Source organism: Eschscholzia californica, unplaced genomic scaffold (genome assembly GCF_041429995.1).
Source record: "Eschscholzia californica isolate CP2 unplaced genomic scaffold, dmEscCali1.0.p SCAF_5, whole genome shotgun sequence".
Taxonomy (NCBI): domain Eukaryota; kingdom Viridiplantae; phylum Streptophyta; class Magnoliopsida; order Ranunculales; family Papaveraceae; genus Eschscholzia; species Eschscholzia californica.
This window is the reverse complement of record NW_028238472.1, coordinates 22,343,821-22,361,054: the sequence shown is the minus strand read 5'-3', so window position 1 is coordinate 22,361,054 and position 17,234 is coordinate 22,343,821. Positions and strand designations below refer to the sequence as shown.

At 40.2% G+C, this 17,234-nt stretch overlaps 1 protein-coding gene across 1 annotated transcript; it reads left to right on the top strand.

Annotated features, from left to right (window-relative positions):
- The first annotated feature begins 459 nt into the window (after positions 1-459).
- On the top strand, positions 460-8,637 carry LOC147537835 (uncharacterized). The gene is made up of 2 exons (XM_086638783.1): positions 460-821; positions 1,854-8,637. Exon 2 carries the CDS (start codon positions 2,025-2,027, stop codon positions 7,464-7,466), a length of 5,442 nt encoding a protein of 1,813 aa, XP_086494909.1. The 5' UTR covers positions 460-821; positions 1,854-2,024; the 3' UTR covers positions 7,467-8,637.
- The last annotated feature ends 8,597 nt before the right edge of the window (positions 8,638-17,234 follow it).

Sequence of the window (17,234 nt, the reverse complement as noted above, 5' to 3'; positions counted from 1 at the left end):
GATATTAGGTGTTCAATACGAACTTTTGTAATTGATTCACTGATGTGGTGTGAATTCACCACATTTATGTCACTTAATTTAAATGAGTTAGTCTATTTTATACTTTTATTTTGATTAGTTATACACTTCTCTTGATTAGGTACGATCTATGGAGTTGAACAAGAAAAACGGGTAAAAATGGAAGAAAGACGCTCGAAGGGCAATTTGGTCATTTGGACCAAGGTGATTTAGTAACTTTGTCTAAAAGTCAGTGGACCAATGCAAAGTGGAGTCAATGGTGAACGAAGCGGTGAAAACGGGGGTCAAGTTGAAACTCGGACGAAGAAGTTATCAAAGAAAGAAGTTTGGATGGCTTATATCAAGTAAGAGATAGATCAGATGGGCCGAAGCACAATTCTTTCTTGGGCCGTGATACACCCTATCGGACACTTAGTTTCTGGCATAAAACCCTAGCGATAAGGAAGGAGTAAGGGGGCTCTCGGGTATTAGGGAAGGAGAGAATTGGAGAGTGGAAGGAGGCGGTTCTGGGTGATTTTCTTCAGGTTTTCTTTTGGTTGTATTGGTGGTTATGGTTGGCTGGTTTTGATCATTAAATGGGTGGGTTTCAAAGTGTTCTGGTGGATTGAAAAGGAGGACACCAGGGAGCTAGATAGTGGAGAGAGAGAGTGAGAAACCAGGAAGGTTTGGTGAGAATTTGGAAGGTGGTTTGTGGGGATTTTCAAGAGGTGGATTTGTAGAGTTTTTAGGCGGTTTTGGATAAGGATGGGAAGGAAACAGTAGCTAGTTCTTGCTGGTTGGTTGGAGAAGAAGGGTGCTGTTTGGTGAGTTCTTGGCTGGAAAATTCTTCTACTTAAAGGACTGTTTGGCTACACAGTGGAAATCGAACCTCAGCTGGAAAACCTCCATTTTCTCTCACTTTCTCTTGTGTTCTTCCATTTTTACTTGTTCTTTATCTTATCCAATCACTCCAACAGCATATTAGTTTGTGTTAAGTTACTCCTATTAATTTAATTGAGATCTTTAGTGTTCCAAAATTATAAAATCATGTGTGTGGTTTCTTCTTTAACTTTGAATCTCGATATTTGCTTGAACATGAGTAGCTAATCAATTTGTTGAGGTCTAGGGATGAAAGTTTGATGAATTTGTGATTGTGTTTGTGATAATTTAATGTGTTGATAATAAATTGATGTTCTCTTATTTCGATTACTTGTTTCAATCGTTTTTCATGTGTCTTATCAAGTACTTCGCATAGTTAATCAATTAGGCAATGTGATCGAGGATTCGATTTTATTCGTTTAGGAAGTTTATTTGACTAAGTATTATCTCCGGACATACGTAGTGCTTATGAACATCCACCTTAGGAATCGAGACTAGGTTTGTATCAATCCATTCGATTAGACCGTACATAGTTGTAAGTTCACCACATCGGATTCCCGGACCTCGACACTTCTCTCACTTGTTGTTCCCGACTCTTGTTCCTCCGAACTCTTCTCTCAAATCTCTCTCGCCCTCTTACATTGATATTTTAGTTTGTTTTACTTACTTTATTTTCTTATTGCTTATTCGATTATAAACCTCACATTATCTTCTTTTATTTCCGTTTTTGTCTAAGTAAGCCTTTGATATCTAAACTGACGAATAAGACCGTTCGGTATCCAAGCTACATTCCTATCCTTGGATCGATCCCGGCTTTGCCGGATTACTACTTGATACCTCCGCTTGGGTTTGCAACCTTTTCGGGTGCATCAAGTTTTTGGCGCCGCTGCCGGGGATAGCGACGTGTAGCTTAGATATAAGTATTATTTCCTTTTATCCTAGATTCTAATTAGTTTTGTTTGATTTGTGTTTTTCAGAAAAACAAAAATAACAAAAAGAGATCGAAAGGAAGAAGTTTGGGGATTTCGGAGGAAAGTGGAAACCCGACTTCAAAATCAAACAACAAAGGGGGGTAACGAAGTTCTATCTTTCATATTGTCTGACTATTGTGTGTGCTTGTGCGTGCATTGTGTTCTCTCTTTTTGTGCATGAATAGTTGGATTAGGAATAGTCATAATCGTTTAGAGAGGAACATAGAGCTTGGTAGCACGTCTGAGTCTGACCACAATAATCATCGGTCGGATACTATGGAGGACCAAGAGAGCACACATGGTAGTGAGGGTCATGAGATGAACCCTCCTATGAGGAGCTTGAGAGATTACTTGCAACCCGACCGAACTAGTCAACCATCTTGCATTGTCCTTCCTATGCATGTTGGCAACTTTGAGATTAAGCATGGTGTCATTAACTTACTCCCTAAGTTCCATGGCTTAGAGTCTGAAAGCCCTTACCTTCATCTAAAGGAATATGACGAGGTTTGCTCGACACTCCGACTCGATGGAGTGCCCGAGGACATCGTTAAGCTTAAACTATTTCCTTTTTCATTAAAGGAAAGAGCTAAGCAATGGCTTCATTCTCTACGCCCTAGATCAATAGGGAGTTGGAAAGAGATGACCACACACTTTCTTAAGAGATTTTTTCCCACTCATAAAACGAACACATTGAGACGGAGCATCATGAACTTTTCACAAAAGGAGCATGAGTCGTTTTATGAGTGTTGGGAAAGATTCAAAGAGCTCATAAATTCTTGCCCACATCACGGTTATGAGGTGTGGAGGGTTATCAATTTCTTTTATGATGGTCTATCCTCCACCCAAAGACAACTTGTAGAAATGATGTGTAATGGGGAATTTATGAGTAAAGATCCCGAGGATGCTTGGGATTATTTCGACCACTTGGCGGAAAATGCCCAAAGTTGGGACATATCCGATACAAATGATCGAAGTAAATCCAAGGCTCAAACGAGCTCAAGGGGAGGGATGTATCTTTTGAATGAAAGTGATGATGTGCATGCAAAGTTAGCCAATTTGACTAAACAGGTGGAGGCCTTAAAGGTGCAAAAGGTTAATGTTGTTAGAGCACCGGAAGCTCGTATAGTTGTTTGTGATGTTTGTGATAGCATGGACCACTCCACTAGAGATTGTCCTTTATTGGTCCATGAACACGCAAATGCCATGAACAACTACAAAAGGCCATTTAGCTCACCTTATTCTGACACTTATAACCCGGGTTGGAAGAACCATCCCAACTTGAGTTGGAAGAATGGTCCTACTGCAAATGATGTGCATAATCATCAAGGTCCCTCATCAAGCAATGCTTATGTGCCACCTCCACGGAGGAACCTTGAGGATCCAATCCATGTAATGCTTCAGAATCATGAGCAAATGTTACAAGGCCTTCGAGGGAGTATGGTTAGAATTGAGGCAAGGTTAAGTGTGGATGAGAAAGGCAAACTACCCTCTCAAACTCAAGAAAACCCTAGGGGAAACGGTGAGGGTAATACATCTGACCCTAGGGTTGCACATGTTAAGGCAGTTACTACTCTCAGAAATGGCAAAACGATTGGACAAGATGATCCTATGAGGGTTACTGAACCTGAGGAGCCTAACCAATCTGAGGGTAGTAGTGGTCATAACAAGGCATCCGACAAAACCTCAAGGCCTAACCACATTCCTAAGCCTAGTGTGCCTTTCCCTGAGAGATTGGTCTCTACTCAACCAATGAGAGATAATAGTGATATCCTTGAGATCTTTAAGCAAGTTAAGATCAACATTCCTCTCTTGGATGCTATTAAGCAAATTCCTACTTATGCAAAATTCTTGAAGGATCTTTGCACTATGAAGAGGAAACATCATGTGAAGTCTAGAGCTTTCTTGGCTAAGAATGTGAGTGCCATCATTAAGGAGAACCTCCCACCTAAATATAAGGACCCTGGATCCCCCACCATTTCATGCACTATAGGGGCGACTCACATTAAGCAGGCACTCCTTGATTTAGGTGCGAGTGTTAATCTTCTACCTTATTCGGTCTATGAGCAATTGGGCTTAGGTGAAATAAAACCCACCAAAGTAGTTTTACAACTTGCCGATCGCTCGATTAAGATACCGAGAGGGGTGGTTGAGGATGTTTTGGTCCAAGTAGATAAGTTTTATTTTCCAGTAGACTTCTTTATCTTGGACACAAAACCAGTGATGAATGGTGAATCTCAAATTCCAGTCATTTTAGGTAGACCTTTCCTTGCAACATCACGGGCTTTAATTGATTGTAGGAGTGGTGCTATGAAACTCTCATTTGGTAATATGACTCTTATGGTTAACATTTTCAATTCTTGCAAGCATCCTATTTCTGATTATGATGAGTTTGATGTTGATTATGATGAGTCTGATGTTCAGGAGTTGCACATGATTGAGTCTTTTGTTCAGGGAGGCCTTGCTTTAGGTACCCAAGATCCATTAGAGACTAGTCTTATGAATTGCTTTACGTTTGATGATGAGATAACTATATCGGAAATGAACTCTCTCATGGATTCGGCACCTTTATTGGACACGGAGATGTGGAAGGTTAGATTTGAGTCACTTCCAATCAATGAGCCTAAACCACAACCGTCTTCAATAGAGTTTCCGAAACTTGATTTGAAGCCCTTACCGAGTGAATTGAAATATTCATATTTGGGCCAAGAGCCATCATTTCCGGTTATTATCTCATCACAACTAACCAATTCACAAGAATGTAGTCTATTGGAGGTCTTGAGAGACCACAAAGGGGCCCTAGGTTGGACTATTGCCGACCTAAAAGGGATTAGCCCCACTGTGTGTACCCATAGAATCCATCTTGAGGATGATGCCAAACCTTCACGTGAGGGTCAACGAAGGTTGAACCCCCACATGAAAGAGGTTGTGAAGGCAGAAGTCCTCAAGCTATTAGAGGTCGGGATCATCTATCCCATCTCTGATAGCAAATGGGTGAGTCCGACTCAAGTTGTGCCTAAAAAGTCTGGAATTACCGTAGTCGAAAACGAGGCCAATGAACTAATCCCGACTAGGAAAGTCACGGGATGGAGAGTGTGTATCGACTATCGGAAGTTGAATTCGATGACGAGGAAGGACCATTTCCCCTTACCGTTCATCGACCAGATCCTTGAGAAACTTGCCGGTCATCCTTATTACTGCTTTTTAGATGGATATTCGGGGTACAACCAGATTGAGATTGATGAGCAAGATCAAGAAAAGACTACTTTTACATGTCCCTTTGGAACGTTTGCATATCGTCGTATTCCATTTGGGTTATGTAATGCCCCTGCGACGTTTCAAAGACTCATGTTGAGTATCTTTTCTGATATGGTGGGCCAGTACCTAGAGGTATTTATGGATGACTTTTCTCTGTTTGGTGATTCTTTCGATGTGTGTTTGCATAATTTGAAATGTGTGTTGAATCGTTGCATTGAAATGAATCTTGTATTGAATTGGGAAAAATGTCATTTTATGGTCTCAAAGGGAATTGTGTTAGGTCATGTGGTGTCATCTAGTGGACTAGAAGTTGACCGTGCCAAAATAGAATTGATTTCGCACTTGCCTATACCTAAGAGTGTGAAAGACATTAGGTCTTTTCTAGGACATGCAGGGTTCTATAGACGATTCATCAAGGACTTTAGCAAGATATCTAGGCCTTTATGTGCTCTTTTGTCTAAAGAGAAAGATTTTGTATTTGGTGATGAATGTATGAAGGCCTTTGATACTCTTAAGACCTTGTTGACCACGGCACCGATTATTCAGCCACCCGATTGGTCTATACCATTCGAGGTGATGTGTGATGCCAGCGACTATGCCCTTGGTGCGGTGTTAGGCCAAAGAAAAGACAAGCTACCATGTGTCATTTATTATGCGAGTAAAACTCTTAATGAGGCACAACTCAACTACTCCACCACGGAGAAAGAGTTGTTATCAGTTGTTTTCGCATTAGACAAGTTTAGGTCATACTTAGTAGGATCTAAGGTTGTTGTATACACAGACCATGCAGCCCTGAAATATCTTTTATCCAAGAAGGATGCTAAGCCACGATTGATTAGATGGATTCTTCTTTTGCAAGAGTTCGATTTAGAGATAAAAGATAAGAAGGGGTCTGAAAATGTGGTAGCTGATCATTTGTCTAGGCTTGTTACCCATAGCACTATAGAGGCTATACCAGTGACCGAGACATTTCCCGATGAGCAGTTGTTTGAGGTCTCTTTAGCTTCACAGTGTCCTTGGTATTCAGATATTGCTAACTACTTTGCTGTAGGACATGTGCCTTCTCAGTGGAGTGCTCAGGACAAGAAGAAATTCTTTGTCGAGGTGCGAAACTTCATTTGGGATGACCCATTATTGTTTAAGTATTGCCCTGATCAGATTATCAGACGATGTGTCCCAGAATGGGAACAAAAAGGTATACTTAATTTTTGTCATTCTGAAGCATGTGGAGGTCACTTCTCTGGTAAGAAGACTGCCTTTAAGATCTTGCAATGTGGTTTCTATTGGCCTTCAATTTTTAAGGATGCATATCAATTTTGCAAAGCATGTGATAGATGCCAAAGAGTAGGATGCATGACCCGTAGAGACATGATGCCCCTTAACCCTATATTGATTGTTGAGTTATTTGATGTTTGGGGTATTGACTTTATGGGCCCTTTCCCTTCTTCTTTTGGTTATGTGTATATCTTAGTTGCAGTTGATTATGTATCTAAATGGATAGAAGCAGCCCCATGCAAGGATAATAGCCATAGGGTGGTCATAAAGTTCTTGAAAGAACACATTTTTGCTCGATTTGGCACCCCTAGGGCTATTATTAGTGATGGAGGTAGTCACTTTTGCAATAAACCATTTGAAAGCTTGATGCGGACATATGGAATAACGCATAAAGTGGCTACCCCCTATCACCCTCAGACAAGCGGGCAAGTGGAAGTGTCTAATAGGGAGATAAAGCGTATTTTGCATAAGACGGTTAACCCGAATCGCAAAGATTGGTCCTTAAGACTAGTTGATGCTTTGTGGGCATATAGGACAGCTTTTAAGACCCCTTTAGGAATGTCCCCTTTCCGCCTTGTGTATGGCAAGGCATGTCATCTACCAGTAGAGTTGGAACATAAGGCATATTGGGCCATAAAACGGCTCAACTTTGACTTAGACAAAGCAGGTGCAAGGAGGAAGCTTGATCTTAATGAGCTTGAAGAGATTAGGAATGAGGCTTACACGAGTGCCAAGATTTATAAGAGTAGAATGAAGGCCTTTCATGATAAACGAATTCTTAGGAAGACGTTTGAACCTTTAGACAAAGTTCTTCTCTATAACTCTAGGCTCCATTTATTTCCCGGTAAACTCAAGTCTCGTTGGACTGGCCCATATATTGTGAAGACCGTGTTCCCTTACGGTACCGTTGAGATCGAGGATCCCAAAGATGGCAATTCTTTTAAAGTGAATGGCCAACGGTTGAAGCCATTTTTGGACCTTGAAGACCCGGAGGTTGAGACTACCCCATTGGTTGATCCGGTTTACCAGGATCAATCTCCCTCTCATGTTGGTCAACCTTGTACATCAGGGTTGACCCCCCTCTCATAGTCAGACCTCTCGGAGTCAATGTTTGTGGGTATCATCTCTGGAAACCCTCCACGAGACAAAACTCGTGCTCTCGTGCTCACGAGAGACTCAAAGGCTAGTTGCATAGCTTGATGCAATCGAGTGATCCCGCGTGAGTGGTCATTTTTATATGGTCATGCTTATGCTTCATTCTTATTCTATTATTGATGTGTTAGGAGCGTTTCTCAATTTGTATACTTTTGGGACGTGGTTCGTTCCAAGTTTGGGGATGGCGTTAGGCTCATAATCAACTTGGAACTCGAATACACAAGTCTTGGTAGTATTATCTTTTATCTCCTTCGGCTATGGTAATATCCTTCCACTCTTCTCTTTAACTTATTGTACCTCTTATATTTTAGTGAACATATGCTTAGAACATTGAGGACAATGTTAGTTTTAAGTTTGGGGATGGGGATACGACCTTTAGTCGCATGACATCATGACCTTAGATTTCAAAAGACACGAGGGTTCAACAAATTGACCAAATTTGAAAATTTTTGGGTAGATTTGGTATGACTCTAGTGGTATTTTTAAGTATGTTGATACATGTGGTTCTTTCTTGATAAATCTTATGCATGCTCTTAGTCTTTTCATGAATGTCAAGTCCTTTGGTGTTGGTGTCTTATCATGTGAGTAGCATCTTAAGGAAGAAGGAACACTTCTAAGTGACCTAAAATAGTCATTAGTGGAGACTTCAACCCATGTGAGATATCTGAGCCTTTCTATTGCTTTTGAGTGTACTCTTCCGCGCTAACTCCGAGTAGAATGAAGAGCTACTCAACTTCGCAACTTTCAAAAGAGCTTAGACGATCTCATGAGCTCAACTTCCTTAGCCACTAGGAGTGACATCAGGATAGCGAATAAACCTTACTCTTGTAGTCCATGAAACCCGATAATAGTGTCAACTTTAGGGAAACGGATACTCCATCATTCATTCATCATACTACTCCCGAGAATGAAGGCATGAAAAGTAAAGAAGAAAGAATGTGAAAGCAAAGTGTGAAAGTAAAAGTGATTTGTTGAGAATACTAGTTTGTATTTTTGTTTTAGTGTTTGGTTATGTGTGTGAAAAAAAAACAAAGAAGGGAGAAAGAAAAAAAAAAAAAAGTAGTAAAAAAAAAAAAAAGAAAAAAAAAAAAAAGAAAAAAGAAAATTGTTTATGTGTAAAAGTTCACATGTGTTTATGTAAGTATGTGGAAAATAAAGTATTCAATGCAAGAAGTCAAGTTTAAAGCTTGTTTGAGTGTTCTTTTATCATTGAAGGCGTCGACATTCTCGGGATTTCATCACCTTCCATTCCATCACTTGTATCCGTTTACCTTTAGGAGGCATTATTAGAGGGTAGAGTGGGTGAGAAGGGTGAGTGAGCTTCCCCATTCCGTTAGTGGTTATTTCCATTCCTAAGAGATCATTTCGTTTTAGAACTTGATATCCTCATTTAATTTTTGTATATGTTGAGTTTACTTTATTCCATGCTCACATATGAGAGTAAACCATTATAATTCGTTTTTGAGTGATTTCATGTTTAAGAGCGTATGACCGTGAGGCCAAAGTCGAGGCGAAATGTGCTATGATAGGAAACAAGGTTTTGTCACTTTAGACTTGGATGACGCTCATGATGAGGGGACACTTGTACTTGAGTATAAAACTATTAGTGAGGAGACTCTTAGCATGCTTTTGTGGTTATTGGTTTGATTCATATGTTTGACATACTTAAGTTTCTCACTTGTTGATCATCACCTTATTTGCATCGATAGTTGGACTCTTATGTCTTTTGGAAATCTAGAACTTTGTGGGTGTATTCACTGGAAACCCTCACGAGACGACACTCGTCCACTAGGGGTAACCTAGGGGTTTAACGGCTTGTTGCATATGCTAAATGCAACCGGGATTCCTCCGAAAGTGAGTTAGGATTTTACTTTATTGTTTTGTTTTGTTCATTTGCTCGAGGACTAGCAAATTTTAAGTCTGGGGATGTTGATGTGGTGTGAATTCACCACATTTATGTCACTTAATTTAAATGAGTTAGTCTATTTTATACTTTTATTTTGATTAGTTATACACTTCTCTTGATTAGGTACGATCTATGGAGTTGAACAAGAAAAACGGGTAAAAATGGAAGAAAGACGCTCGAAGGGCAATTTGGTCATTTGGACCAAGGTGATTTAGTAACTTTGTCTAAAAGTCAGTGGACCAATGCAAAGTGGAGTCAATGGTGAACGAAGCGGTGAAAACGGGGGTCAAGTTGAAACTCGGACGAAGAAGTTATCAAAGAAAGAAGTTTGGATGGCTTATATCAAGTAAGAGATAGATCAGATGGGCCGAAGCACAATTCTTTCTTGGGCCGTGATACACCCTATCGGACACTTAGTTTCTGGCATAAAACCCTAGCGATAAGGAAGGAGTAAGGGGGCTCTCGGGTATTAGGGAAGGAGAGAATTGGAGAGTGGAAGGAGGCGGTTCTGGGTGATTTTCTTCAGGTTTTCTTTTGGTTGTATTGGTGGTTATGGTTGGCTGGTTTTGATCATTAAATGGGTGGGTTTCAAAGTGTTCTGGTGGATTGAAAAGGAGGACACCAGGGAGCTAGATAGTGGAGAGAGAGAGTGAGAAACCAGGAAGGTTTGGTGAGAATTTGGAAGGTGGTTTGTGGGGATTTTCAAGAGGTGGATTTGTAGAGTTTTTAGGCGGTTTTGGATAAGGATGGGAAGGAAACAGTAGCTAGTTCTTGCTGGTTGGTTGGAGAAGAAGGGTGCTGTTTGGTGAGTTCTTGGCTGGAAAATTCTTCTACTTAAAGGACTGTTTGGCTACACAGTGGAAATCGAACCTCAGCTGGAAAACCTCCATTTTCTCTCACTTTCTCTTGTGTTCTTCCATTTTTACTTGTTCTTTATCTTATCCAATCACTCCAACAGCATATTAGTTTGTGTTAAGTTACTCCTATTAATTTAATTGAGATCTTTAGTGTTCCAAAATTATAAAATCATGTGTGTGGTTTCTTCTTTAACTTTGAATCTCGATATTTGCTTGAACATGAGTAGCTAATCAATTTGTTGAGGTCTAGGGATGAAAGTTTGATGAATTTGTGATTGTGTTTGTGATAATTTAATGTGTTGATAATAAATTGATGTTCTCTTATTTCGATTACTTGTTTCAATCGTTTTTCATGTGTCTTATCAAGTACTTCGCATAGTTAATCAATTAGGCAATGTGATCGAGCATTCGATTTTATTCGTTTAGGAAGTTTATTTGACTAAGTATTATCTCCGGACATACGTAGTGCTTATGAACATCCACCTTAGGAATCGAGACTAGGTTTGTATCAATCCATTCGATTAGACCGTACATAGTTGTAAGTTCACCACATCGGATTCCCGGACCTCGACACTTCTCTCACTTGTTGTTCCCGACTCTTGTTCCTCCGAACTCTTCTCTCAAATCTCTCTCGCCCTCTTACATTGATATTTTAGTTTGTTTTACTTACTTTATTTTCTTATTGCTTATTCGATTATAAACCTCACATTATCTTCTTTTATTTCCGTTTTTGTCTAAGTAAGCCTTTGATATCTAAACTGACGAATAAGACCGTTCGGTATCCAAGCTACATTCCTATCCTTGGATCGATCCCGGCTTTGCCGGATTACTACTTGATACCTCCGCTTGGGTTTGCAACCTTTTCGGGTGCATCATTCACATTGTAATTTTTGTTTTTTTATGATAGATAATCTAGACATATAAGTTCAGGTTTTAAGATAAGCAAGAAGAATTTGTTTTGTTTATTTTTGACAACTTCGCCGTACCCAATATGTGAATAATTAGAAAACTTTGAAGTACTTTTCTTTTTTACCGGTTAAAACTTTAATTTCTGAAAAATCGGTTGTGCCGAAGGCACGGGTTATACCTAATACATATAATAGTATAATTATGATATGTTATATTTCATATGATATATAATATATTACAAAACTATGTACACTTAATAGTTATAAGATGTTATCAGCTAAAGAGCACACGATTTTGTGTCTAAAGATTGGTTTAATTATCCATCTTAAGTCTCAACTACACGTTCATTTGAATCTCTGAGACATTTATTTCATCATCTCAAACAAGTATGTATATGTTGATGTTAGTGCTAGAAGTTACGGTTCTTATTTGGAAGTTAGTTTAGAAATCAATAACCTATACAAAACAAAATTTGAAGTTTATGCCATTCAAACTGATTAAACTTTTCATGAAGAGTGCAATTTAAACAAGATAAATATTTTGCCTCAGTGTTTGTTCGATAAGATATGAAACCTTACTTTTCAAAATTAACAGAGACCCAGACAATAAAGTAGAAATTAGTGAACGGGGTTCACGAAGAATTCAACCTATGAAAGAGACAACGAATCTTACTTTCTCTTTCTCTCTTTAGGGTTTCAATCGGGATGGGGAGATTCGAGGAGAGAGAGATAGATCAAAGAGAGAGAGAAACATTAATCCAAGAAAAAGTGATGGTTGTGGTGGCCAAAATTGATCGTGGGAGACAGGGGAAGAAGAAACTGAAAAAAAATATTGAGGGTGCGTGGTGTTCGGAGGAAACAAAAAGATACAATATATTTTTGTTTCCACCAAAAAGTGTGTACCCCGGTCTTTATTTCCCAAGGACACCGACCTAAAAAACTTAAAAATAAACAGGGATAATATAATTGGGTTCAATGGAAATTTAAAAAGGTTAGCCAGTCGGACTATAGGTCGAGTTTTGGACACACACGGGGCCGGTAGGCCAAAAGGTTAGGCCAGACCTGCAAACTCATTGCCAGTCTAACCCGAGAAAATGGTCAGGCATGGGGTGCCAACCCATTTGACACCACTGACTGAAACCTCGACAAGGGTTTCGTTGTCAAGGAAACGTAACTTAGAGCATCTCCAATGCAACATTCAAACTCTAAACCTCATAGTGTCGCGTAAGATTCTTTTAGAGTTTTTCTTTAAATCCATCTCCAATGCAAAACTCAACATGAATCTCTAAAGTGATGTGTCAAGATTTATTTTAGAGATCCTTAAGAGGACACCCTAAATTCCTTAAGAGGACACTCTAAATTTAGAGTGTCCTCTTGAGGATCTCTAAGTGCCACATAAGCAAATCAATTAGTTTTAAACCAAAATATAGGTTTTTAGAGTTTCTCTTGAGTGTTGCATTGGAGAAGGTTTTGCAATAGAATGTCTCTAAATAGCCAAGTAGGAAATAGACCATTTAAAAATTCATTTTTCACACTTGACACATAAGATTTTTAGAGTTTATTTTAGTCTTGCATTGTAGATGCCCTAAGGTGAGAGAGAGAGAAATAGAGATGGTCGTCTCATCGGTGGCATTGGCGGTGAAAAGGAGGGAGTAACACTGGCCGGTGACACCTTAACGCCCACCAAAGTATAATGCGTCTCGAAAGTGGACACTCCCAGCATGGATAACCTGTCCAATAGAAATAGTCACGACAACTTATCAAGTATCTCAATAATCCGTCGGTCAAAAAATTGAGATAAAAGACCAAATATTTTTACATGATACAGTCTATCAACATCCATGGTTAATTCTACTAGAATTTGTATAAGTTATTTTCCACAATTGGGAGGTATAATGTAGCTTATGAATGCACACTACAAAGAATTCTAAATATCTAAAAACAAAACAAGTATTCCACTAATTTAAAAGAAAAATAACCATTGCGTTGTAACAAAATCCGTAATAACAAAGAGCTGACTGAAAAAAAAATTACAACTACTGTCAAAAAAAGTACTACAATATTAATTTCTTTATTGATAATTCTATTTTCCAAATTTACCCCTAAGTTTAACTCCCAAAACTCTTTCCATCTTAGCCAAGACAGCTTGACTAGGAACACCTTTTCCACTTTCATAATCTTGAACAACTTCAGATCTTACATACGGGCCCACGTTTATACTTGTTAGAACTAAAAGTCGCGGAAGCTATCGAACCTATCCTAGAAATTGATCCGATTATGAAAATTATCGAAAAGCTAAGCCAAATCTAAATATGCGAACAGAATTTAACGAGGTTCGGCTTTAAAGCCTACGTCCTCGGGCGAACAAGAAATCTTTATTGAAGGATAGATGAAGACGACTCACACAACCCGCAAGTTCGTCCCAAGATGGTACCGTATAGTAATAACCTTCTATACTAAATCTTCGACGACCGAGAAATTTAACACCGCTCAAAAAACTATGAAAAATTTCTCACTCTTGCTCTCTCTCTCTCTCTCTCTCTCTAGCTCTCTAAAGAAGAGTTGTTGAGTAGTTGTGTTGGTGTGTTGATTGATGATACTCAACCCCCTATTTATATATTATATAAGCCGGTGGGATTCTCCAATTTTTGAAAACCAAATTGAATTGGCACTAAACCGCCAATGCATCTAAACCGCCAATGCCATATTTAGAAACTGCCTTAAACTGCCAATCCAAGAAACCGGCAATTGAAGCACCGTCAATGGCCTCTCACAATTCTCCACCTCGTACACAATTTAATACTCTTCAAATTTTGGACGAACATCAGGATACTCCTTGTAAGATATATCTGTTTCATGTAACTTCATCTGACTGCACCATATGACCATGGCTGCCTACGTACCCTTTTATAGGATCAAGCCTACCGTAGTTCTACCAACCCTTCACATAAAGATTACCTTGTCGCCATTACGCCCATTCGGGCAACTTAACACGAGCCGATTTGTAGCAATTCCAGACAATGCTGAAACTTGCTACACGTCAACACTTTAGTCAACATGTCCGCGGGATTCTCATCTGTGTGTACCTTCATGAGAGAAACATCACCTTCCTCTATGACATCTCGTACAAAGTGATACCTGACATCGATATGCTTAGTGCGAGCATGATGAACCTGATTCTTCGCCAAGTGGATCGCACTTTGACTATCACACCATACATCTACGCACTCCTTCTTAATCCCTAGATCATCCAGAAGACCCCACAACCACAATGCTTCCTTCACACCCTCGGCCATAGCCATATACTCGACCTCCGTAGTAGATAACGCAACTGTAGATTGTAACATCGATCGCCAACTAACTGGAGCACCATGTACCTTAAATACATAACCAGTAGTAGATCGTCTTCTATCTAGATCGCCAGCATAATCCGAGTCAACATAACCGCTTACCTGACATGTGTCTCCACCAAAGCACAAACCCGTATCAATAGTACCCTTCAAGTACCTCAAGACCCACTTCACGACTTCCCAATGTGTCTTCCCCGGGTTTGCCATAAACCTACTAACCACACTGACCGCCTGTGAAATATCCGGACGAGTACACACCATAGCGTACATCAAACTGCCAACTGCACTAGCATACGGTACACGATCCATATGATCCTTTTCCACCGTAGTAGTGGGAGATTGTTTTCCCGAGAGCCTGAAGTGTGGTGCCAAAGGTGTTGACACCGCCTTCGCATTCTGCATCCCGAACCGAGAAACTACTCGTTCGATGTAACCTTTCTGATTCAAGTACAGTTTCTTACTTGACCGCTCTCTCTTAATCTCCATTCCCAGTATCTTCTTTGCAGCGCCCATGTCTTTCATCTCAAACTCTTGACTGAGTTGAGATTTCAACTTATTTATCTCCACCATGCTTCGAGAAGCAATAAGCATGTCATCCACATACAAAAGGAGATAAATAAAGTCACCTTCGCGAAGTTTCTTGATGTATACACAGCAATCATAGTCACTTCTGCGAAAACCATGCTTTAGCATGAAAAAATCAAATCGTTCGTACCATTGGCGAGGGGATTGTTTCAATCTGTAAAGAGACTTCCTCAAACGACATACTTGATTTTATTTACCCTCAACCTTGTATCCCTCAGGTTGAGCCATATAAATTTCTTCTTCCAAATCTTCGTGCAAGAAGGCGGTTTTAACATCGAGTTGTTCCAGCTCAAGATCCCTGTGAGCAACAATACTCAATAGCACCCGAATAGAAGTATGTTTCACGACCGGTGAGAAAATCTCATTGTAGTCGACCCCTTCTTTCTGTGCATAACCCTTGGCCACTAGTCTTGCCTTATACCTTGTACCCTTGATCTCGGAAGAATCCTCTTTCTTCTTGTACACCCATTTACAACCAATAACAGACTTACCTTCGGGCAATGGGACAACCTCCCATGTCTTGTTCTTGTAAAGAGACTCCATCTCTTCTTGCATAGCAACCAACCAACTCTCTCTTTCCTCCACGGTAATAGCTTGTTTGAAGGTGACCGACTCGTCGTCTTCCACCGAGAGTGCATATTCAACCAGATTTGCCTGCCCATAATGCCTAAGAGGTTTGTCTGACCCTAACCTCTGTACCGGCTTATATAACCGTTTTGGCCTAGTGTGTACCGAAACATCCTGCTGTTGTTGTTGTAAAACTTGTGTACCTTCCCCTTGAACCTCCTCATGATCGGGTTCATCAGATTTCCTCATCCTGAGTTTTATCCTGATGCTCCACCTGATCATGATTCCTAGAAACCCGTTGGTCTTCGGCTTCTACTTCCACTACTTGAGCTTTAGTAGACCCAACATCACCACAACTAGGCACCGTAGCTTTCGCCATAGCTACAATAGATGACTCATCAAACACCACATCTCTGCTGATTACAAACTTCTTGTCTTCCGTACACCATAGCCGATAACCTTTGACTCCTGTAGCATATCCTAAGAAAATTGCCTTCTTTGCTCTATTGTCAAGTTTTTTACCTTTAACATGGTAATAGGCCATACAACCGAAAACCTTAAGTCTCCCGTAATCTGCATGTTCACCTGACCACACCTCGTAAGGTATGCCGCCATCTAAAGAAGAATGTGGAGACCTGTTCACAATATAACAAGTTGTAGCAACAGATTCTGCCCACCATTCTACGCCTAATCCCGAATTGGAGCGCATACATCTAGCCTTCTCAAGTAGTGTACGGTTCAATCTCTCTGCGACTCCATTCTGCCGAGGTGTGTTTACTACTGTCCAGTGCCTCACAATGCCTTCCTGATTACAAAACTCCTTGAATGCCCCATCCGTGTACTCGGTCCCATTATCCGACCTTAACGTCTTCAGCTTTCGACCAGTTTTGTTCTCAACCATTGCTTTCCACACCAGGAATGTGTTGAATACCTCATTCTTATGCTTCAGAAAATAAAGCCAGACAAATCTCGAATGATCATCAACGAATGTAACAAAATATCTGGAACCACCCTTGGAAGGTAACTTTGCCGGTTCCCAGACATCGATGTGTACGTAGTCTAACACCTCTTTGCTCCTGTGCTTGCATGTAGAGAACGTCACCCTGTGTGCCTTCCCGAACACACAATGCTCACAAAACTCCATGTAAGGCTTCTTCATGTCCTTCAACAAGCCTTTCCCGCACATCAAAGATAGACCCTTTTCTGACATATGCCCAAGGCGCATATGCCAAAGCCTCGTACTAGCCGTTGGATCCCTTCCACTGATTCCTACTGCTACATCTCCTGTAATTGTTGTCCCCAAAAGTTTGTATAAATTTCCGTAACGAGTACCTCTCATTACCACCAAAGAACCTTTAACGACTTTTATGGAATCATTCTCTATAATAATCTTACAGCCGTTCCGCTCCAACACACCAAGGGAAATTAGATTTTTCCGCAAATCGGGTATGTGTCTTACGTCCGTCAATGTTCTCACCACTCCATCGTGCATCTTGATCCGTATTGTTCCGAGTCCCACAGTTTTACAT

Bases quoted from the DNA above. Each gene is read 5' to 3' on its own strand.
- LOC147537835 (XM_086638783.1), top strand. From the start codon at position 2,025: ATGAATAGTTGGATTAGGAATAGTCATAATCGTTTAGAGAGGAACATA.